The sequence below is a fragment of the Chlamydomonas reinhardtii genome, chromosome 17 (genome assembly GCF_000002595.2).
Source record: "Chlamydomonas reinhardtii strain CC-503 cw92 mt+ chromosome 17, whole genome shotgun sequence".
NCBI lineage: Eukaryota > Viridiplantae > Chlorophyta > Chlorophyceae > Chlamydomonadales > Chlamydomonadaceae > Chlamydomonas > Chlamydomonas reinhardtii.
Window position 1 is genome coordinate 3,146,400 of NC_057020.1, and position 21,591 is coordinate 3,167,990.

Genomic DNA, 21,591 nt, shown 5'->3' on the forward strand with positions numbered 1-21,591 from the left:
GAGGCCCCCGGCTGCGCCTCCTCCGGCTCCGTCTTCACTGCGACCTCCGCCGCGGCTGCAGCATCCGCGTCCTCAACAGCGCCGTCAGCGCGCTGGCGCTTGGCCGGTGACGGCCCCGGCCCCGGCTCCACCTCCGTGGCCGCTTCCGCGGCCGCGTCCGCCTCCGGCGGGGCGCTCCCCTGCTCGTCCTCCCGCTCCCGCTTCATCTGGCAAGCTGGAGAAGCAGCTGCTTGCAGTGGCCGCTGCCGAGCAGACCTTCAAGTGATGCTGCTATCCCGCGAGGGGGTTGGGGTGAGCTCCGCTGCAGGCTGAGTAGTATATATGTGGCACCTATGCCTATAGTCTGCAGTGCATGCGGTGTCGCTGTTTAATGACTGCAGTTCAGTACGCTTCTAGACGATCTCCTTGTTACTCTCGACGTTTACAAGCCCCAGTGCCACGCTTAGCTACAACTATGTAAAATTGAACACGGTCGGAGGACACTCTGCTGTTCTCAACTTCCATTTTTGCATGCCCAATGCAACGCAAGAATTTGCATCGTCGCGAGCTCCTATTGAGCTCCTTCATCACTGCAAATAACTTTTGACTTGTAATTCAGAACATTGAACCAAGTGGGCTGGACTCTGGCGTGCGCGCGCCGGGAGCCACAACTGAACCATGCTAGCGAGCGGCGGCCGTGTCGACGCTGCTGGGCGGGCGTCAGCTGCTCGAGGCTCTAGGAATGGAATTCTGCTGACCGGGCAACCTGGCGCGGTGGTCCCGACTGGCCCAGCCTCGGCGTCGCCATGCGCAGCAGCGGTGTTGCGCAGGTCGTCGCGACCGACCAGTGGGCTCACGATTGGCGCGGCCTCGCCGGTGCCGCACAGGCCTCAAGTTGCGGTCTCTGACAGTGCCATGGACTCGGCATCGGGGCTGAGCGCGGAGGAAGAGCAGGCATACCAGGAGATGATGGCAGCGCGCAAGGCGGAGCGCAAGGCTTGGAAGCAGGAGATGCGGCGTCGCGCCAAGTTCGACCCCATGGCGGCGCCGAAGCGCCCCGGCATGACAGTTGCGAATGCTCCTGCGGGTACCAACGCCAGCGCTGACGGCACCGCTACCGCCCCGGCAACGCCAGCGGCAGCCGCGGTGCCCGCGTTGAGCCGGCCCCGCGCCCTGGCGCCGCCGGGCAGCGGCGCCGCCCCGCCCAAGGCGCCGACGCCGGGCTCTGCAGCGCCGCCGCCAGCTGCCGCTGCCGCTGCGGTTTCCTCGCTGCGCGTCAAGCTGCCGCGTCCAGGGCCGCCGCCGCAGCCTACACCGCTGGCGCCAGGCGCCCCCGGCACCTCCGCCTCTGCCTCCGCTGCCTCACGCCGCCGCGAGCAGGCCGCCGCCGCTGACGACGAGGAGGAGGCGGCGGGCATGACTAAGCGCCCCGCCGCTGCCGCTGCCGCCGTTGATGACGAGGACGGCGATGGTGAGCTCGACCTTGACGGCATGGCGGCCATGGCGCGTAAGATCATGGCGGACCGGGACAACGATGACGAAGAGGCCGGCGAGCTGCAGGAGGTCGAGGAAAGCAGCAGCAGCAGCAGCAGCAGCAGTAAGAGGGCGCCGCCGCTGCGTGCCGCCGCTGGCGCAGCGCCGGTGCAGCCGCGCCGGCCGGGGGCGCCAGCGCCCAAGCGCGCGCTGATGCCGATTGCGCAGCTGCAGCGGCAGCGCGCGGCGGCGGCGGCCGCAGCGGCGGCGGCGCCTGCGGCACAGCAGCAGCAGCAGTCGAAGCAACAGCAGGCGGGCTCGGCTGCTTCGGCTGCGGCGGCGGTGCGCAGCGCGGCGGCGGGCGGCAAGCGCGTGGCGGCTGCTCCGGTGCCCCGGCCGGCGCAGAGGGAGGCGGCGGGTGCGGATGAGGAGGATGACCTTGACTGGGATGCCCTGGAGGTGAGGTGGGGCGTGGGCGGCTGAAGCTTTCGGGAGGGTTGCATTTTCGAGCCTAACAGGGAGGCAGAAGAGATGCGGGGTGGTGATTGGGATGCGGTGGTGGCTTAGAGCTCAAGTACCTCGACTGCGGTCCGCGGTGCCAGCAAGGCACGGGCCTGCAGGAGGGGGCGCTGGCAGGAGGTGCATGCTGCTGCTGTACATTCCAGGTCCTGGAATGGGACGCGCGCTGAAGCCACCTGCCCTCTGCCCCGTGCCCCGCTTACCCACGTCCCCACACACTGTCCACACCAGGCCTATGAGAAGTATGAGCAGTACGTGAACGAGGTGACGGAGGAGGAGACCCGCGCCGCGCGCGCCGCCGCGCGCCGCGCTTCCTCCTCCACCGCCTCTACCTCCGCCGCTACGTCCGCGCCCTCGGCCGCCAAGCCCAAGGGCCGCAAGGCGGGCAGGGCCGGCGCCGCCGCCGACCCCGAGGACGCGCTGGACTCGCAGCTGGACAAGTGGGAGCAGCTGTTAAACTTCTTTGAGGTGGTGGAGAAGGACGGCAAACGCGAGGAGGCGCGGCGGCGCAAGGCCGCGGCGGAGGCCGCGGCGGCGGAGGCCGCGCTGGAGGAGGCGGAGGGCGGCGGCGCAGCCGCCAAGGCAGCAAAGGCAAAGGGTGCCAAGGGCGGGAAGGCGGCGAAGGCGGCGGGAGCTGTGGCGGCGGCGGCTGCGGCGGCGGCTGGCGGCGCGTCCCTGGCTGCTGAGCTGGAGGCGCTGGGGCTGCTGGAGGGGGAGGGCGATGAGGACGACGAGGCGCGGGGCGAGGTGGAGGTGGACTGGCAGGTGGGTGGGTGGGTGTGGGGTTGGGTGGGTGTGGGGATGGGTGGGCGTGTGCGGGGGGGAGTGCACGAGTATGGGCAAGGGTGATGCGAGGAAAATGGGGGATGGTGAGGTCAGCCGGGGGTTTGAGGGCTCGGCTGGCAGCGGCGACACGCACGGTGACTTTGCGTGGGCCATGGCGGCTCGCGCGCTGCTCCAAGCAGTTGCCCTCGTCTGCTCCTCTCCACACTTACCCCTCGGCCTCCCCTGCCTCTGCCTGTCCTTGTACGCGCTGTACCGGTTGCTCCACTTCTTCTCCTCTTACCTCTGCATCCCTCCCCCTTCCCCACTTCTTCACAACTAACCATGAATGAAACCCCTCCATCCTCATCCTCCTCCCTACCTCCGTCTGCCTGCCTGCAGTCCATGGAGCGCCTGTTCCTGGGTGAGGGCTGGGAGGCGGAGCTGGCCGAGCTCAAGGCCAAAGTGGAGGCCAGTGCGCAGGTGGGGGAGGGGGAGGGGGAGGGGGAGGGCGCGCCGGTGGGGTGGGGTGGGGTGGGGTGGGGTGGGGTGGGGGAGCGCTTGTGCGCACAGAGTGAGTGGGACGCAGGCGGGCAGGAAAAGGAAGGTGGAGAGGCCACCAAGGGGCGGGTTGGACATCACTGCGTAAAAGCCCTGCAAGGTTTCATGGTTTCCTTCGTTTACCATGTCACGCACTCCCCCCGCGCTGCCTGTGTTTCGGCTGCAGGAGGTGGACGCGGCCATGGCGGCGGCAGACGCAGCGGAGGGCGGCGCGGGGCCATTTGAGGGCTGGCGGGACGAGGTGGGGCCGGCACGCACACGGACACACACACACACACACACACACACACACACACACACACATACGCACACACATACCGGCGTCGTCTGGGCGGGCTCTCGATTCTTGTTTCAAACCACATACACACACACACACGCACACACACACACACATACACGCATACACATACACACTTGGACGAACCGGGCACCCGCGCGGCCAGCCGCAACCAGCTGGCTGCTCGTCCACAGAGGAGCAAAACCGATGCAGACGTGAAAGCGATTGGCAACACAAGCCGAGCCTGAGTGTGTGCACCCATTCCTCGACCACCACTACGGTACCACCACAACCCCCCTGACCAACCCCGCCTTCTGCATGCTGCTCCCTCCTGCTCCCGCCTCCGGCCCCCTCCCCTCCCTCCCACTGCCGCAGGTGTCCACGCTGCTGCTGGGCCTGGTGGAGATCAGCGCCAAGCGCTACCTGGGCCGCAGCCTGCTGGCGGACACGCCCGCAGCCAAGGCCGCGGCGGCGGCGGCAGCTGCCAACCCCACGGCCCCCGCGCCCGCTGCAGCCGCTGCAGGCGCCGCCGGCACCGCCGCCGCGGGCTCCATGGGCGCGGCTGCGGCCGCGGCTGCCAGCGCCTCACCGCTACCTGAGGAGGAGCGGCCGGTGGCATTCTGGGAGGCGCCCTACATGCTGCTGGTGCAGGTGTGTTTGAGGGGGGGCGGCAGGAGGCACAAGGCAGGGCTGGAGGGCAGGCGCCAGGCGGCCGGCGGGGCGGGGGCTGCCGTAGCGTGAGCGCGAGTTCGCCCGCGGGTCGTAGCAGCAGGTTGGGGTCGGATGGGTTGGGGTCGGATGCCGGTAGCTCCTCTGGTTGCACCTCCTCCCGCCCACCACACACCACACCACACACCATCCCCTCAACGCACACGCCGCCCACCCACAGGACGACAGCGAGGACCCGCAGCTCGAGTACGCCAACCGCACCGCGCTGCAGGCGCTGGGCTTCGCCGCCTTCGACGACGCCACCGGCGGCATGGCGGCGGCGGCGCTGGCGGACGCCCGCCACCCGGCCTCGCAGGCGGAGTGGCTGTGGGCGTGCACGGAGGCGGCGGAGCGGCCGGAGCAGTGAGTTGCCGCGCATGAGCGCCGCGCCCTGCTGCCTTTTGTGCTGCCGCGACTCAGGCTCCCAGCAATTTGTTTCCCCACGTGTTGTTTCCCTGAGATCTCCCCAGTCCTAGCTAGGCAATGCAGCACCTCCGCTGTGCCGCCGCGCCACGCGGCCATCCACAGCCCTGCCTGCCGCACGGCCTCGCCTACCACACGCATCCCGGTTCCCGTTCACGCCCCGATCACCTGCACCACCGCCCCCGCCCCCGCCCCCGCCGCTGCGAACAGGTTCTCCACCATTCCCTCGCTGCGCCTGCGCGGCCCCGGCTCCGGCGCGCCTGCTGTGCTGGCTCGCGGCGTGACTGTGTTCCGGGTGGACTCGCTGGAGGGCGAGCCCATCGGGCAGGCCGTGCTGGTGGAGAGCTGGCGGCGGCTCACAGCGGAGGAGGAGGCGGCGGACGAGGCTGCGTGAGGGGGGGGCGCGACTGCACAGCAAGCGACGCAGAGTTGCAGGGGAGGAGGGGGGACGGGGGAGGGGAAGGGAGGGGGGAGGGGAGGGGCGCCGCTTGTGGAGGGAAGGAGGTTCAAGTGTGCGGGGGCAGGGCGCCGTGCCAGAAGGCACAAGGGAGGGGGTGTTGGAGAGGTGGGCTGCGCCGTGCACAGCCACGAACGGGTGGAACCAGGGTACGGCTCGAGCCTAAGCGGTTGAGTGAGTAACTGTATTCATCAGGAGAACATGATAGCATCTGCTGGGAAGCTGGGGTATTCTAAGTCGTGGATCGGATCTGCGGCGCCAACCCGTGCGGCGTGCTTAGTGGCCCATCTTATGCGGTCTGTGGTCTTCGCTGCTTATCGTATCTTACGTGCTAGTCTCGTCAGCCGTGCGAAAGATGTTATTCGAGGTGGCTAGCCCATGACGGCAGTGCGGGAGAAATGAACCGGTATTGGCTGGTGTGGTCTGTCCTGGTCTGTCCTGTGCCGCTCAGCGCTGCGCTCAGTTACCATGCTAGTCTTGTCAGCCGCTTGGAAGATGTGATAGGCGCAGCGGGAGGTGCTGGAGAGTAGCGAGTAGCGACGCCTACAAGGTGCAGCAGGCCTGGAGTGCAGCAGCGGCGGCGATCCACGCAATCGTCCACGCAATCCCGAGCGCCAATCGCGCGCTGTGGCCCGACATTAAAGCAACTCCTTGTGCTCCTACTGTTATTAGCAGGGCCTGCATCACTCCATCCTTTCATATTGTCGCGACTCCTCTGCACCTTTCCCGGTTGCACACCATGGCCCTCACCATGCGTCGCGCGACTGTCGCCCGCCCGGCTGTGTCAAGCCGCACTCGCACCGTCACAGTCCAGGCTTCTGCTTCCAAGCACATGGGCGCTGGCGTAGCTGCTGTGGCTCTGGCCGCGACCATGTCACTTGCGGGCCCCGCCCTGGCCGATCTGAACGCTTACGAGGCCGCCACAGGTGCGCATATGGTTGGAACAACATCATACGAAACGCATTTCGGCCCCGGGATCTGGGCGAGTGGTCCATTGTGAGGTCGCGAAGGGCTGCGTGCGCAATAACAACGGCACCATGCGTGCGTCGCTTGTACGCGCAACCGAAACGCTGATGTCATAACTGTAAAGATTTTAGGTGCGGTTAAACGGGTGAGGCGCAGCAAGGGTTCTGGCCCGACGTGTGGTTCTGGCGCGCTCAACGTCAGTGGCCCAGTCGGACAGCCCGCGGCCCTTGCCCGACCGTGGCCGCTCGCACATGCATTCATTCCTGTTCGGATACTAACCTGCCCCCCTCCTCTCAACCTCTCCCCTGCATCTGCCATGCAGGTGGCGAGTTCGGCATCGGCTCTGCCATGCAGTACGGCGAGGCGGACATCCAGGGCAGGGACTTCTCCAACCAGGACCTGCGCCGCTCCAACTTCACCTCCGCCGACTGCCGCAACGCCACCTTCAAGGGCTCCAACCTGCAGGGCGCCTACTTCATCAAGGCCGTCACCTACCGCACCAACTTTGAGGTGGGGCGTGAGAACTTGACCTGCCGCCTGCCTACGCTTCCGCCAAAGGGTTTCTTCCGGAGCATTCCGCCTCGCTCAGAAGCTTCACAGCCGCGCTCTACCGAATCCTGACTCGTAACCCGCTCCTTACCTCCCTTGCTTCCCTCCTCCTCCTCCTCCTCCTCCTCTCGCCCCCTTTCCACCGCCCTACTCCAGGATGCCAACCTGTCTGACGTGCTGATGGACCGCGCCACAATGGTGGAGGCCAACCTGAAGAACGCCATCCTTCAGCGCACCGTGTTCACGCGCTCCGACCTCAAGGACGCCGTCATCGAGGGCGCCGACTTCACCAACGCCCTGCTGGACAAGACGCAGGTCATGGTGAGCGCGTGGCGGAGCGAGCGCGCTGGGGAGGGGGTGAGGCAGGGGTTGGCGGTTGGGAGGAGGCGGAGGTCTGGAGTACTGGCAGCGACGGTGGGACTGGGCCGGAGTGGAGCCATCAACGTGCGAGCCCGGTGCAACACCCGGATGCGCGGCTGATGTGCCGACAGTTGCTTGCTGTGCTGCATTCGTGACGCCCAACTCGGCTTTCCGTCCGGCTACCCTCGCGCGCAGGCCCTGTGCAAGTACGCTTCCGGCACGAACCCGGTCACCGGCGCTGACACCCGCAAGTCGCTGGGCTGCGGCGGCAAGCGCCGGTACCAGGCGTCCTACCCGTCCAACCCTGACGGCCCCCAGGTGAGCGATGGCCCAGCGTAGGGGCTGATGGCGGGGCGGGCGGGGTGAGAGCAAGGCGTGCACAGCGGGCTTCGACTTAGAGGCGTGCCTGCGGGGCGGCACCATTCCGGCTGGACGCGGCTGTGCGGACCGGGAGCAGCAGTGACTGACACTGCTTGCTGAGCTGTGAGTATCGCACAACTGACCGCGGTTGGGTGTCGGCTCCTCACAGGTGCAAGAGGACGAGAAGGAGGCTTTCCGCAAGACCCTGCCTGTGTACCGCAACTAGAGCAGCTGCGGAGCACCAGGCTGTTTGTCTGACAGCGCTTCTCGCGAACTACAGCTGGAGCTTGGCGCCACTGCTGCGTCAGTGGCGCCGACAGCAGGCGTCTGTTGCGCGCAGCTGCTGGGCTTCGCTGGGTTCTTCGGGGCCTCTCGTACAGGCATGGTGTGAGCTTTGTAATGGTAAGCTCAAGCATGACTGCATGGGCGTTGATTGACTGCCAGGTGGCATGCGGTTAAGGCTCCGATGGGGCCGTGCTCATGTTGCATGCAGCAGAGCGCCTGTGCAATGAAGAACTTGGTGATATGAGAACCGACTGTTTGGGTTCTGACTGGTTGTATAACATTCATAGTGCAGGCTCAGGTGAGCCCGCTAGTTGACAGAGCATATGCTTGGTGCCATGGCTAAGGTTGCGCGCCCTTTCTTGCCAGAGCTCGGTGGACAAGGTCGTAGTATTGTTGAACGCCTTGAAATTTTTTGGTTTAGTCAGGAACTGCACGGCGCAAACGAAAGGGGAGCACTGATTGCAACGCCAATGAAGGGGGGGCGGGGAGCTGCGTGTGGCAGCAATACACGGCCTGGAAGCGACTTTCCCAATGCGTGTTCTGGGGATGTCTTTGCGTTCTGGGCCAGCAACCCGGCAACCTGTGGTTTGAGGACCCAAATCTTGGTTACGGTCTCCTGTAACATGTAAAATGAAACCTTTAGTAAACGCGTCCGTCCCCGATCTCCAGCCGATATTGGACCAGGAGCTGCCTACGAATGGCCAGGGGCTTGCACAAGGGGGAGGATACCATGTGCAGACTGCAGACAACGGCGGAGGCGGGAAGTGGCAAGGCAGGGCCAGGGGTGCAGGCAGGGGGCGGGTGCCGGCCGGCAAGGGCTGACGGTGGTTGTGGACATCAGGTTGGGCACTGCGGAAGGATTCTGCTCTTTCGCTTGTAATTTCATAAGTTAGATGTTTGCGCGGTCTCTTGAGCAAACAACAGAGGCCACCGTTTTCGCGCGCGTTTGTACACTTTCATATACTAGTTAGTTGTCATCGCGCTACCAGAGTACATGGCACCTATTTGTTGTATTTCGGTATGCAAGTAAAGAGAACAAGTTAGGTTCCCGCACTAGCGGCACAATGGACGCAGCGTGCACCCGCTCGCTCGGCTTGGTCCTCTTACTTCTCGTGCTTTCGGACGCGTCGTGGCTTCCATGGACAAGCGAGCAGGTTTGTTGTGATGCGTCGGACTTCGTGTAGCGCACTTTGCTTGGTGAGCTAGTGCCGGCACACCGGGCTGGCGTTCGTCAGTGTGCCGGCACGCCAAGCGCCTACCCGCCTGCCTTGAACTCCCTTTACCCCGACCACAGGAGCTAGCCGCCAGCAGCAGCAGCAGCAGGAGGAGGACCCTACTGCAGATAGGCTTCCAAGTGCCCAAAATATCGATCCAGCTGCCGCTGAGGCAATACTTGAACGGCAGTAACAGCGGCGCCGCCGGAGCGGGGTCCAACAGGACAGGTGCGTGTCCGGCCTTGGGTGGCGCATCCATAACGCTTGTTGCGGAGACTCATGCGGTGTTGATAAGGATGGCAGCCGACCAGGACGAGGGCGGTCTCTCTCTCGGCTGGAGATGGTCGCATTCATAACGGCGGCGCCGAGGCGACCTCACAGCGGGGGCAAAGGGGAGCCTTGCGTGTTGGTGTTTCAACGCTTCTGGCGCGCTTTCCACGTGCAGCCCAGACACACTCCGGCCGCGCACCCCAGCCGCAGTCCACAGGCCGCATACTGACATACGCCTGCCCCCAAAACTCTCCCCCATCCCCCGTGACACCCCCCACACAACCCTCTCCATTCCTGCCTTTTCTACCCTTTCAACCCTCTTCACCCACCTCTTATAAACAGATCATAGCGAACTAGCGGGCGCTGCCGGCGGCGAGGCCCGGCGTGATGAGGGCGACCTGCGGCGGCGCTGTGCGGTGGCCAAGGGCAGCTGGTGCGGCGCCTACCTCCGACAGGACATGGTGCCGTACAAGACGGCGCCGCGCGGCGACAAGGAGTGCCCCAACGCCTGCAGCGGCTGGGGCAACTGCAACCACGACACGGGGCTGTGCGAGTGCCCGGCAGGTGGGTGGCGGGTGGTGGGTGGGCGGCGTTGGGTGGTGGGTTGGGTTTTGGAGCCGAGTGGCGTGGCATGGCGTGGCGTGCCTGGTTTTGGGTTGGGCGCGCGTGGCTTGGGCGTACGCGTTCTTTGAGACTTGGAGCGCTGTGCTCCTGGGTGCATGTGTGTGGAACCTGCTTTTGTGGTGGTGTTGAGAACCATCGGGACATGCACCATGGGTGTGCGGCCGCTGCTCCGCAGGCCGCGCCGGGCCGGCGTGTGAGCGCGAGGTGAAGCGGCCCTGCACCAACCGCTTCCGCCACCCTCACGAAGTCAACGTCAACGAGTCCGTGGTGCGTAGCCGCTGGCTGTGGTCCATGGGGCTATGGTGGTTGTGGTTGTTGTAGTGGTGGTTATGGTGGTTGTGGTGGTGATGAGCAGTCGTGCGAGCGCAGCGCTCGCCTGCGGGAGACCGTCGCTGTCTGCTCACCTTTATCACGCCCCGCGGGTGCAGGGCCACATCGGGCCAGATAAACACGACCTGGACATACAGGCGCCGGGTTGGATCGCCAGCCGGTGCTCAGGTGGGAGCGCCGGCAGCTGCCGCAGCGGGGTATTGCGGCTGGCGGGGCCGCGGTAACGGGGCCGGCGGCATTTGACCGCACTCAACCATGGAGCTGCTCGTCCTCTAAACAAACCCTCTCTTATGCTTCATGTGCATGCGCCCCTCTCGCCCCGTCAGGCTACTGCATTGACCACCTTGCCCTGTGCACGTGCGGCCGCGACAGCAAGTATCGACATGTGAGATTGTCGCCTGCGCGTGACTGGCAGGCCTCGACAGCTGCGATGAGTGCGTGCCAGTTGCTGTTGTGCTAACTCGTGCTTGCAAATCCGTAAGTGCAGAAGCTGCTGCTGACCCTCTCTGGGATTGTTGCGTCTGCCGCAGATACCCGCGCCCGCGGGCTCCCCGCCGTGGACGCCGCCGGTGCAGTGGGGCCGGCCCATGACGGACGGCTGCATGATTGGAGTGGTGCGTGCGGCGCCTGGGCGCGGGAGCGGGAGCGGGAGCGGGAGCGGGGGTGGGAGCGAGAGCGGGAGCGGGAGCGGGAGCGGGAGCGGGAGCGGGAGTGGGAGTGGGAGCGGGGGGAGCGGGGGCAGGGGAGTGCGGGGGAAGGCGACGCGATGATGGGGTTCAATCATGACTCACCAGACGATGGCGCAGCATCGGTTGAGGGAGCAGCCCGGTTATGGAAAATTGGGCACAGTCGCCCATAGGACCACGAGTGGGCACATGCCGCATGTCCACCACACCGCCCCGGCCTCCTCCGACCAGCCGGCACTGCACTGCTCCAAGGCCTTACCTGCCCTGTATCATGTGTCTTCCTTCCATGCAGGACAAGGACGGCAACCGGATTGACTGGGGCCGGCCCCACATCAAGGACAGTGGTAAGCGTGTCTCGCTACCAGTCGCACGCACAATGTGCTGAGCCTGACGAAGCACGCTACTCCCTCTTTTCACACCTGGCACCAGGGCAGCCGACCTACTTGCCGCACAGTGGAAATGCGGTACCCAGAGGCATGGAACGCAGTGAAGCTGTCGCGACTGCATGCAGCAGCCTGTGTCCCCGCACCGCAACCACCAACAGCACTGGGCTCACGTCCGCATCCCAAACCCGCAACCGCAACCGCGTCCGCACTTGTACTTAGACTGGACCCGAACCCGAACCCACACCCACACGCACACGCGACCGCCCCTGCACCCGCCCCTGCACCCGCACCCGCACCCGCGCCCGCACCCGCAACCACACCCGCGCCCTTGCCTGCGGCTGCAGACCTGTACGGCCCCGAGGCCTGGTGCAACAAGGACAACCCCATCTCGCAGTGCGTGGGGGCCGGGTGGTGGCGGCGGCGCTGTTAGTGCCGGTGCTTGCAAGAGAGAGGGCTGCAGCAGCAACCACCGAACAGGAAGCGGTTTCTCTCAGGGCCAGAGATGGTCCCTCATAGTGTAGGTGTGGTGCGCCGTTGTTTGTCGGACTGTGCCTGCTTGTAATGTCGCATTCATGTGTGTCGGTTTGTTTCAATGCTGTGACATTTTGCCTGCCCATGTATACCGCCCGCCTTGGTGCCGCCACGCACGTTGCTGTGTGCGCGCCATGCACGCCACGCCGCGTCCTCACTCCTGCGGACAGCCAATGCGGCTGTGTGTGGGTGAGTGGGGTTGGGGCCGCGGGGGCGTGTCCGCTGTTGCGACACTCCTACCAGGGTCACGCACTGGGTGTTCAGTGCCACGTGTGTCGCGGCTGTAGCAAATCGGCAGTTTCCCTGACGCGTGTGACAACCTTATCCCTCAAGGTACTTACAGCCCCCCTACTTCCGGCTCCCGGCTTCCGACTCCCGTGCCCCGCAGGACGGCAACGGCTGGCCGTGTGACGGCTCTCAGCAGTACGAGCCGTTCTGCCCCAACCAGTGCACGGGGCACGGCGACTGCCACATGGGCTGGTGCCGGTGAGGCCCAGGCCCGCACGTGCGCTGGTTGTGCTGTACCATGGCGCCGTGTCATGTGTGTTGTGTGTGTATGTATGTTTGTGTGTGCACGTGCGCCTGGCGAGCGCAAAGGGCCAGGGCTGCATGCAATCCACACGCGCCTCAGTTGAATAGCACGCCATGACCAATGTAAGGCTTGTGGTCGTGCGCCACGCAGGTGTCACCCGGGGTGGTACGGCACAGACTGCAGTCGCAAGAAGGCCGGGATGGAGCTGGACGAAGGTGTGTGTTGCTGGGGGAAAGGGTGGCGGGGGTTGGGTCAGGGATGGTGAGAGGACTGTGGACCATGGTTGGCACGCATGGTTGGCACCGGTGATACACGTGGCTGCGCGTGCCCCTGGAATCTCAGCCACTGTCTCACTGGTCGCCTGACGCGCATCATGAATTCCCCTGTTGGGGGCCTCACGCGCATGCCCCTTCGCCCTTGTCCCTAAAACTCTGGGTCTTAAGGGAACACTGCCGCACGTCATCACCCACCCGCACAGGCCACCTGTCGCGGCCCTGGATCAAGCGGACGGTGGATGTGCCTCCCGCGTCCTTGCGCACCCCGCCTCTGCCCACACGGCCGCGACCCCTCATCTATGTGCGTTGGGAGTGTGTGTGAAGAGGGCGCGGGGCATGTGCGGCTGCCCAGTGCTTAGCTGCTGTTGGGGCGCCTGAGTCGTGATGCCCTTACCCTGGCTGTGGCTGTGGCTAAGATACACAACGTATATGCGAATTTACGACTCCTGCTTGTCATTGTTTCTTGTGTTCCTTGTGTGTCACACAGATCTACGACCTCACAGACTACACCACCAAGTTCCTGCAGCTGAGGCTGGGCGCGTGAGTGGGCCATGGGGGGAGGGGTAGCCATGCATGGAAGACAGAGGGGGCGGGGGCAGTCAGCTCCCAATCCCAAACCAGCCCACAGTAGCGCCTCCCTGGTCCCTGCACAACCCGCACACCGCCGCTTTACGTTTCCCTGTCACACGGCCTACATCCCCGGCTTAGGCTTGCAGCCTAGTCCCTCGGACCCTGCCCTGCCCCCTGCACCCGCGGCCTCTGCGCCTCTGCCCCCATCGCCAACTATCTGCTCCTGCCCGCACCCCTCCGCCTTCGCCTCCCCTGCACCCTCCCCCGCCCCCGCCCCCGCCCCCGCCCCCGCCTCCGCCCCCGCCCCCACCCCCGCCCGCTCCGCCTCCCCCGCCCCCGCCCCCGCCCCTGCTACTGCCCCTCAGTGACGCCTGCATGTGGCGGCGCTACAGCCAGGACAACAGCTCCTTCTTGCTGTCCATGACCTACAGCGTGGAGGCCTACCTGCACGAGACACTGCTGCAGAGCGAACACAGGTGGGAGGGCGCGATTGCAGGAATGGCTAAAAGGCACAGGTCGCCAAGCCGGATGCGTGTCGGGCGGTAACTGCAACCGCACAAGCACAAGCACATGCATATGCCTGGGCCACCCACAACCTCTCGCCTGCCCTGCCCCCAACGCTGCCCCTGTCCATCTACGCCCCCTCCGCCCCGCACAGGACGTTCGACCCCGATGAGGCTGACTTCTTCTACGTGCCCGTCTACGTCACCTGCTACATGTGGTGAGGCTGCGGCGGAGCCCCGGCGTGTGAACATGTGGTGCACCCTGTCCCGCCCAGCTCCCTGTACAGTGTGGAGCTTAGTTTCATGAGTTTCCGTTGTGTTGCCCACCCCTCGAGTTGGCTAGGGTTCTCTCGTGCCTAGTCCGGCGTGTGTCGCTGTGTGTCGTTATGTGCCCCCCTCTGCCCACACGTCACGGCACTCACTCTTCCTCTGCGCCCCCCATATATATACACACACACGCACACACACACACGCACGCACACACACACACACACACGCGCGCACACACACACACACACACAGGCCCATCCTGGGCTGGGCGGACGGCCCCTGGTGGTACGCGCCGCTGGGTGAGTGCCGGGTGCGGCGGCGACCTGGGCGCACAGGCGGTGCCCGAGAGCCACAGGGGGGGGGGGCCAAGGGCCATGGAGAGTGGCCCAAGGGCCATAGGGGATTGGGGGTTGCCCAAGGGGTGCCCAAGGGCTACAGGGGGCTGCACAAGTGCCACGGCGGTTGACCCATTTAGTCATTCCAAGATTGCTCGCACCCAGACTGCTGCTGACAACCGTGTTGCACCCTGTCATCTAGAAAGCTGCTCACGCACGCCGCACTGTGTCAGAGAAATGTAAGCTAGTGTGGATGCAAATGCTGTGTCCCCCCCGCCGCTCCCACATGTGTCACGTGTGGCCCGCAGCCCACACCCGCACCATGCACGTGTCTAACATGCTGTCCGAGGTGAGACACGGGCGGTGGTGCCCGTGTCAGTGCCGGTGGCGATCGGGAGGGAGGGGGCCGCCTTTGAAATTCGTTGTTTGTTGCTGCCAATTGAAACACGGCTCGTGGCTGAAACTTTCCCGCTCCGCTCCGCCCCGCCCCGCCCCCAGGTCCACGCCCACATCTCGAGCACCTTTCCCTGGTGGAACCGCAGAGGCGGCAGGGACCACATCTGGCTGGTGAGGGCGTGGGCGGGCAGGTTGGGTGGGTGGGGGATCGCTGGAAGGATGGGTGATGAGGGTGGCACAGCCCCGGACACCCATCCGCAACAGCGTCGCGCCGGCTTTGGCCTGGTGCTCGTCTCCACGCAACCGCCATGCTTCCAGTACTCGTACCTACCGTATGTTCCAACGAATACCCTGTGCCGTAACGCCGCTTGCGCATGCATGCATCGAACGGCCCGGTTCACCGCGCCCCGCCCACCTTCCCCGCCGCGCACCCCCCCCAGATGGCGGCCGACGAGGGCGCCTGCTACATGCCCACCGCCATCTACAACACCTCCATCATCCTCACACACTGGGGCCGCATGGACCTGGAACACCAGTCCAACACAGCCTACCAGCAGGTCAGAGTGTGTGTGTGTGTGTGTGTATGTGCAGGGCGAGGTGGCGGGCCGCGCAACCACACACGCGATCTGTACTTGTGCGGTTCTAGTGATCCACCCCCCGCACCGTACCGCACCGCGCCTGCTCGCCTCAAACGCCCTCCTCCGCTTCAAAGCTCCGCGCCACTGCAACACCCGCCCTTTCTCGTTGTGCAACCCAGATTCCCCCTCCTCATTCCTCCTCCTCAATCCTCCTCAGTATTATCGCTTGCAACTAACGCCTCTGCCTATGCTACACTCGTTTAACTCGCTTTGGTTTGGCTTGGGCTGGTATTTACAAACCCCTCCACCTTCTTGAATAATCATGAATGTAACCCCCGCCCCTCAGGACAACTATAACATGGCCATGCCGGGTGAGTTCAAGGCCTGGCCCGGCATGGACTGGCAGAGCCGTATGCGCGGACACCCCTGCTACGACCCAAGGAAGGTGAGCCAGGCGGCGGCGGCGGCGGCGGCCCAGGCCGGGCGTGGCGTGCAGCTGTGTGCAGCTGTGTGCAGCTGCTTTCATGATGATGGGTGAACAGCTTTAGCTGTGTATGGGCAGCGGTCTGGCACTATGGTATTTGGTGGTCTATGCACGTGCGGTACATGCACGCCCATCATGGCCGTCACAACAAGTGCATAGCACGGCTGTCTGCCCGCCCCTTCCCAACACACACACACACACACACACACACACACACACACACACACACACACAGGACCTGGTGATCCCGGCCTTCAAGAGTGTGGACCACTTCCGCGACTCGCCGCTGCTGGGCGGGGCGCCGCTGGTGCGAGACCTACTGTGCTACTTCAGAGGTGTGTGTGTGTGTGTGTGGGGGGTGTATATTCCAGCCCAAATTAATCAAACCAAGCGAAAACGAGGGGAGCGCAGGGGGGTAGATTATCTCAGTTCCAAAGTGAATGGTTGCCAACCCAGAACCCTTAGAGCGCGGAGGAGAAGGATATACTCAGGGCGGCAGGGAGCGGGCTAGTTTGGGGGCAGAGATGTAGATCCGGGGCAGCTGGACGAGAGCTGCTGTGGGACGCACAGGGGCAGGGGCAGGGCGAAGGCGGGTAGGGATGTGGGTATGGGGCCGGCATGGGGGTAGGCGGTAGTCCGGCAAGGGCTGCTGTAGGAACCTGTGGTTGAGAAATGCAAACATCAACAACAGCGCAACACTGCATGTGTATTTGCTGCAGGTGACATCGGCCAGGCCCGCTTCCCGCAGTACTCCCGCGGGCTGCGACAGAAGCTGTTCCAGTGAGTCACGTGCGCGTGTGTTGGCACACCAGGCCCTGAAGTAGCCACACTCCACACCCCTCTGCCGGCTGACCTGGCACGCACCACACGCTCTCCGTGCCTCCCTCACTGCCTCACTGCCACCACCACACGCCCTCAATCGTTTTTGAAATGGGCTCTGCGTCGGACCGCTCCCGCTGCCCCGCTCCCGCTCGCAGCCTGTGGCACAAGAACGATTGGGCCGCCAAGCACAAGATCTACATCGGCAATGGCGAGATGGTGCGGGGGCCCTACAGCGAGCACCTGCTGCGCTCGCGCTTCTGCCTGGTGCTGCCCGGCGACGGCTGGTCGCCGCGCGCCGAGGACGCCGTTCTGCACGGCTGCATCCCGGTGGTGGTGGGTCGCCGGGCTGGGGCGGGGGCGTGGCGTGGGGATGGCGATGGCGATGGGTTACGGGAACCGAAACCTGTGAGTGCGCTGGGCTGCCGCGGGAATATGCAACTACGCTGTAGGGCATGGGCAAGGTTGGTTAGAAGGGGGGAGTAGTGACCGCAAAGCAGCTGAACCCCAATGCACTATGACCCACATGCCGTCTACCTGGCTCTCTTACGCACACATGCACACACATTGTCGTTTTCCGAACACATACACATACACACAGATTATGGACAACGTGCACGCCGTGTTTGAGAGCATCCTGGACTGGGAGTCGTTCAGCATCCGCATCCGCGAGGATGACGCCGCGCTGGAGGCCCTGCCGCAGCTGCTGGAGGCCGTGCCGCCGGAGCGAGTGGCCAAGATGCAGCGCAACCTGGCGCGCGTGTGGCACAGGTGGGCGCGTGGAAGTGTGTGTGGGTGTGTGTGGGTGTGTGGTTGCGGGCTGGCAGGGGGGAAAGGCGGGCGCGGGCGTGATGCGGGCGTGAGGTGGTGTGTGTGCTGCTTGTGCGGTTGGATGTGGGTGGGTGGGTGGGAAGGCATGGCTCAGCACAGGGCCGCTCACCACAGAAGCAGCCCTCGATGCGTATGGGTGCAGCCCCGTGGACACGCACAGCCCGACCCCCCCCCCCGGCCCACAAACTCCCAAAACCCCCCGGCGCGTGTCCGCACCTGCAATGCTGCAGGTTCGCCTACGCCACGGGGCCCGTCATGGCGGCGCACCTGCGGCGCATCGCTGCCACCTCCGCCACCGCCATGCCCGAGATGGAGGCGGCACAGGCGGTGGCGACGCTGACGCCGCGTGACACGCCCTTCCGCCCGCTGCCGGCCTACCCGGTGTCAGACGATGCCTTCCACACCATCCTGCAGTGGCTGCACCACCGCATCAACGAGACCCGGGCCTGAGGCACGGGTGGCGGCTGCTGTGGGACAGGGCGTCCACCGCGCGGCGTGCGCACAGCAGGGTGTGTTGATTGCGGATGACGGCTCTTGGGATAGGGGGGTTGCGGCGGGGGAGAGGGGGCGTGCCGCAACTCGCATGGTGCGCGTGGTGTGTGCTTTGTGTTGCAGGATGGCAGGTAGGTATAGGTATGGGGGCCACAGTGTGCAGCGATCTGGGTCTAGCAATCCTCGGAGAAACCTTGGAGCACCGGGGCAGGACAGATGAAGCCGGGGCGCCAGGTGAGCGCTGTCACACCGCCCCCTGACAGGGGTGCGGGGTGGCCAACTCGCCCCATGTGATCGGCAACGGCCGGCAACCGCCCCCAATTCCCAGTTGCGACCAGGCCCCGGCCCGATTTCTTTGCATAGACCTATAAGGAGTACCCCATAGATGACCCTTGGCGCGTCGGGCGACTATGAAACGGTGGCCGAATACATGCTTGTCGACGCAAATTTGAGTCTCGGCTTGGAGGCAGGAAAAGTTGCGCGATAGCAATCTATGGCCTTGTTATGTATTGGAGGTCTGAAGAATCTTTGTTTCAGGTCTCCGGGTGCCTACTGCAGGCAGAGAGGGGCTTCCATGCGCACGGCGAGGTGCAATTCTGAGCCTAAGTTCGAAAGCAGGACTGCGCAATAGCAGCCGCCAGCACTACTTTGACCTTGACATGTCAAAAATCAGTTTGGGCGCATAACACAACTGGGGCCGGGCCAGGACGGCCTTGCCCGACGCTGCTAGCGTCATGCTGGCTGTTGGCAAGCTCGTTCTTCCCCGCCTCGCTCTCCCTTGGAGCCCGGGAGCATCTATAGATGGAAATATAGTTAGTGCCGGTGGATCAGGGGTGAAATGTGCGCCCCGCGCGGTCCAGGCACCAATTCTAGGCGCCTGAAACACCCGCGACGACTTTTTATACGCGTTTCTCACGCTTGCGTATCCCCCGGTACATCATCCACTTCGTTGCCTATCCTAGATGATTCCTAGGGCTATGCGATCTATTAGTCTATGCACACAAGTGACATCCTTATTGAAACAAGGGTATATCTCGCGTTTTTGATCCTCCAAGGGGCTAATTATGCATGAATGATGCCATACATAACATCCATGCAGTTACGGCTGCTACTTTTGGGCGTTCGCGCTTCCCGGCCCCCTGTCACCCGGCCTTTCACCTCCGCGACGACTTTGTGCAGTCGGCGATGGCTCTATTGGCATGGCAATTGCCTCAGGTTTGCCCCTATGTATCGTAAATGATTCCTAGAACTTGGGACACCAAAAATGAGAGGGAAGCGGCTTAATGCAAGTTCAGTTCAACCCTGCGGCGAGTAGATTTACATTCCAACAGAATAATTGAGCTGAGGACGGATGATAAGCAACGTCGCAGTTGCAAAGCTCCTCTTTTGCCCTGTGGCAGCTTTCTGCCGCCATGAGCATTGCCCACAGCCTCGAAGCTTAAAAGCCCCCTCCTGAGCACCTCATCTTCTTCCTTTTGCTAATAGAGCATGATCTGGCGCGCCAAGCGCGTCACCAAGGTGGTGCACGCAGCAATGGCAGATGAAATATTGCTCTGTTGTCGGAGGCCTTATTTTAGTCGCCCGACGCGCCAAGGGTCATCTATGGGGTACTCCTTATAGGTCTATGCAAAGAAATCGGGCCGGGGCATGGTCGCAACTGGGAATTGGGGGCGGTTGCCGGCCGTTGCCGATCACATGGGGCGAGTTGGCCACCCCGCACCCCTGCCCCCTGACGAGCAGGAGGGAGATGAAGGTCCCGGGTGGTGGCAGGGGCGTATGGCAGGGGGAACGGGGGTGTCTTCGCATGCATACTACCAGACTCCGATTCACGTGATTCACAGCGATCAGGTGCGGCAGATGGAGTAGGCCGTACACCCGTGACGGATGGGATGGAAGGATGCGTGAGGGCCAGTGCATGTGTACGTGTAGGGCAGTTTCGGCAGGACATGAGTCATGTGGACGGCAGGGCGAACCAACGACTGGGGTTGGACGCGTGCAAGGCGGGGCTGACACGGGCCTGCAGGCAAGCGCGCTGGACGCTTCGGCCGGCTGACACCGAGTAAGCGACTGCATAGGACAGGGTGCCCCCGTGACTGTTTGGTGCTGGGGATGTGCCATGGCCCGGGTGAATTGTGGATCGTTTGAGCAACGTGTGGGGACAATGGAGGAGGTGAGCGCTGGTGAATTCTTGCCATTACGGTTTGACACTGTGGCTGTATTGGCAGAATATATTGTACCGTACCGTGATTGATCGCTTGCTGTGCTTGTGCTTGACAGCTGGACGCGGCTGGACATGGGGCGGTGCTGGTACGAACCGACCCCGGCTATGGCAGGGAGATAAGATGGTTTCACACCCGGCGGGACGTCGGCCTCAGACATTGCACACCGTGGCGTGGGCGCAGTCCAATAATCCCCTTGAGGGGGAGTCAGGGAGAGCCATCCTTTCTTGTCGGTCGAGCCGCCTTGGACATCCCCCATGCAAGCGAGTCTGACGGCCTGCTAGCGCAACACAGTACCACGCCTGATGGACATGCAAAGCAGTCTGCCATCCCAAAGCGGTATGCGTATGTCCAGTACCGCCACCTATCCCAGTCTGCTTCATGCCAATCCAGTCTTGTCAACCTAGTCTGGTCCGGCGAACTCCTCGCCCAAAGGTATGTCCTTGAACAGCCCCTCCTGTGCGCACCAGTTGGCGCCGCATGCAGCTACCGGACTCCTGCGCTGTTGGTGCCACCACTGCGTCTGTCGAAACATGAGTCGGCGCTATGCCACTGGCGCGGCCCGTGCTCCTCAGCAGTCATACTAGCTGGGGGCGCAAGCGGTACCCGCCAGCCAATCACTCTTGCCAACAACCACCCTTGCATCTGTCCGCCCACCACAATTCGTCGTGCACTGGCACGCGTATCATGCATCAACCGGCGGGAGCTACACATACAAACACATACACAAACAAACAACATCATGTCTTAACACAACATCTACTCTGCGCCGCCCGCCGCCGCGCCGCCCGCTCTCCCCGCGTCGCCGGCGCCGGCGCCGCTGCTCCCGCCGCGCGGCGGCGGCTTGGGCCTGTCCGCCTGGAACAGCCCGTACTTGGCCTGTGGCCCCTCCTTAGGCGCCTGGTATGCGAACACGGAAACGATGGACTTGTAGGGCACGTGCTGGGAGAAGACGCGGGCGGGCCGGAAGTTTGGGAAGTCACGTGCGTCCTGCTGCTGCGGCTGCGGCTTCTTGGGGTAGCGCGGCCGTGTGGGGTCGGCTGCTGCTGCTGCCGCGGCGCCGTCGTCCTTGTTGCTGCGCGGCGCGGAGCGGGAGGAGCGCAGCACGAAGCTCCAAGCGTTCTTGGTAACCTGCCAGTCGCGCTGGAGCATCTTAGCGTACTGGCCCGGCTCCGCAAACCAGGCCGAGTCGAAGCCCCGGTTAAGGCGGAGCCGGTTGGCGATGGCTGGCAGCCGGTGCTTGCCCATGGCTGCCGCCGATGCCGATGGAGCGCCTTGACACACGCACTCGCAACCGCCGCGTCGCTGGCTTTGAGCTAGCAAGCCTCGCTCGTGGGTGTCAATCAGCGACGGCACGTCGGTCTGAGCGCTGGTGCGTGACGCTGGATGACGATAGTGTAGTGAGATCACCTATATTGCAATGTTGAGATAAGAATAATGTGTACAGAGGATGCCGCAAGGGTGCAGCGAGTCTAGAACAATGTTGTCGAGGAGCCGATTAAATACGCCGTTTAGTCTGGATGCAGTATTTTTAGAACTGAGGAAAGTCCATGGATACGGCGAAAAC

At 64.0% G+C, this 21,591-nt stretch overlaps 5 protein-coding genes across 5 annotated transcripts in view; 3 read left to right on the top strand and 2 right to left on the bottom strand.

The window, feature by feature from the left end:
* The window catches only part of CHLRE_17g721600v5 (uncharacterized protein), a 6,586-nt gene extending 6,140 nt beyond the window's left edge, over positions 1–446 (bottom strand). The window contains exon 1 of the mRNA XM_043072269.1: positions 13–446. Coding sequence (XP_042914728.1) covers positions 13–206 — 194 coding nt within the window. The 5' untranslated portion in view covers positions 207–446. The remainder of the gene's footprint in view (positions 1–12) is intronic.
* A 100-nt stretch (positions 447–546) lies between these two features.
* CHLRE_17g721650v5 (uncharacterized protein) lies at positions 547–5,798 on the top strand. Its single transcript, XM_043072270.1, has 7 exons — positions 547–1,911; positions 2,203–2,736; positions 3,136–3,216; positions 3,461–3,535; positions 3,947–4,222; positions 4,461–4,642; positions 4,913–5,798. The coding sequence occupies exons 1-7, from the start codon at positions 895–897 to the stop codon at positions 5,094–5,096; spliced, it is 2,349 nt and encodes a 782-aa protein (XP_042914729.1). The 5' UTR covers positions 547–894; the 3' UTR covers positions 5,097–5,798.
* Positions 5,799–5,848: 50 nt separating this feature from the next.
* Positions 5,849–8,320, top strand: CHLRE_17g721700v5 (uncharacterized protein). The gene is made up of 5 exons (XM_001697068.2): positions 5,849–6,085; positions 6,448–6,635; positions 6,831–6,995; positions 7,230–7,352; positions 7,564–8,320. The coding sequence occupies exons 1-5, from the start codon at positions 5,899–5,901 to the stop codon at positions 7,618–7,620; spliced, it is 720 nt and encodes a 239-aa protein (XP_001697120.1). The 5' UTR covers positions 5,849–5,898; the 3' UTR covers positions 7,621–8,320.
* Positions 8,321–8,566: 246 nt separating this feature from the next.
* On the top strand, positions 8,567–18,418 carry CHLRE_17g721750v5 (uncharacterized protein). Its single transcript, XM_043072271.1, has 26 exons — positions 8,567–8,833; positions 8,974–9,121; positions 9,506–9,727; positions 9,963–10,054; positions 10,216–10,285; positions 10,444–10,502; positions 10,648–10,731; positions 11,096–11,147; positions 11,534–11,582; positions 11,891–11,909; positions 12,109–12,206; positions 12,403–12,467; positions 12,731–12,828; positions 13,015–13,067; positions 13,463–13,573; positions 13,756–13,818; positions 14,123–14,169; positions 14,514–14,554; positions 14,704–14,772; positions 15,042–15,158; positions 15,526–15,624; positions 15,899–15,998; positions 16,383–16,443; positions 16,641–16,818; positions 17,084–17,253; positions 17,544–18,418. The coding sequence occupies exons 1-26, from the start codon at positions 8,744–8,746 to the stop codon at positions 17,761–17,763; spliced, it is 2,475 nt and encodes an 824-aa protein (XP_042914730.1). The 5' UTR covers positions 8,567–8,743; the 3' UTR covers positions 17,764–18,418.
* Positions 18,419–20,139: 1,721 nt separating this feature from the next.
* Positions 20,140–21,576, bottom strand: CHLRE_17g721800v5 (uncharacterized protein). The gene has a single exon (XM_001697155.2). The coding sequence runs from the start codon at positions 21,270–21,272 to the stop codon at positions 20,784–20,786; it is 489 nt and encodes a 162-aa protein (XP_001697207.2). The 5' UTR covers positions 21,273–21,576; the 3' UTR covers positions 20,140–20,783.
* Positions 21,577–21,591: the final 15 nt, after the last annotated feature.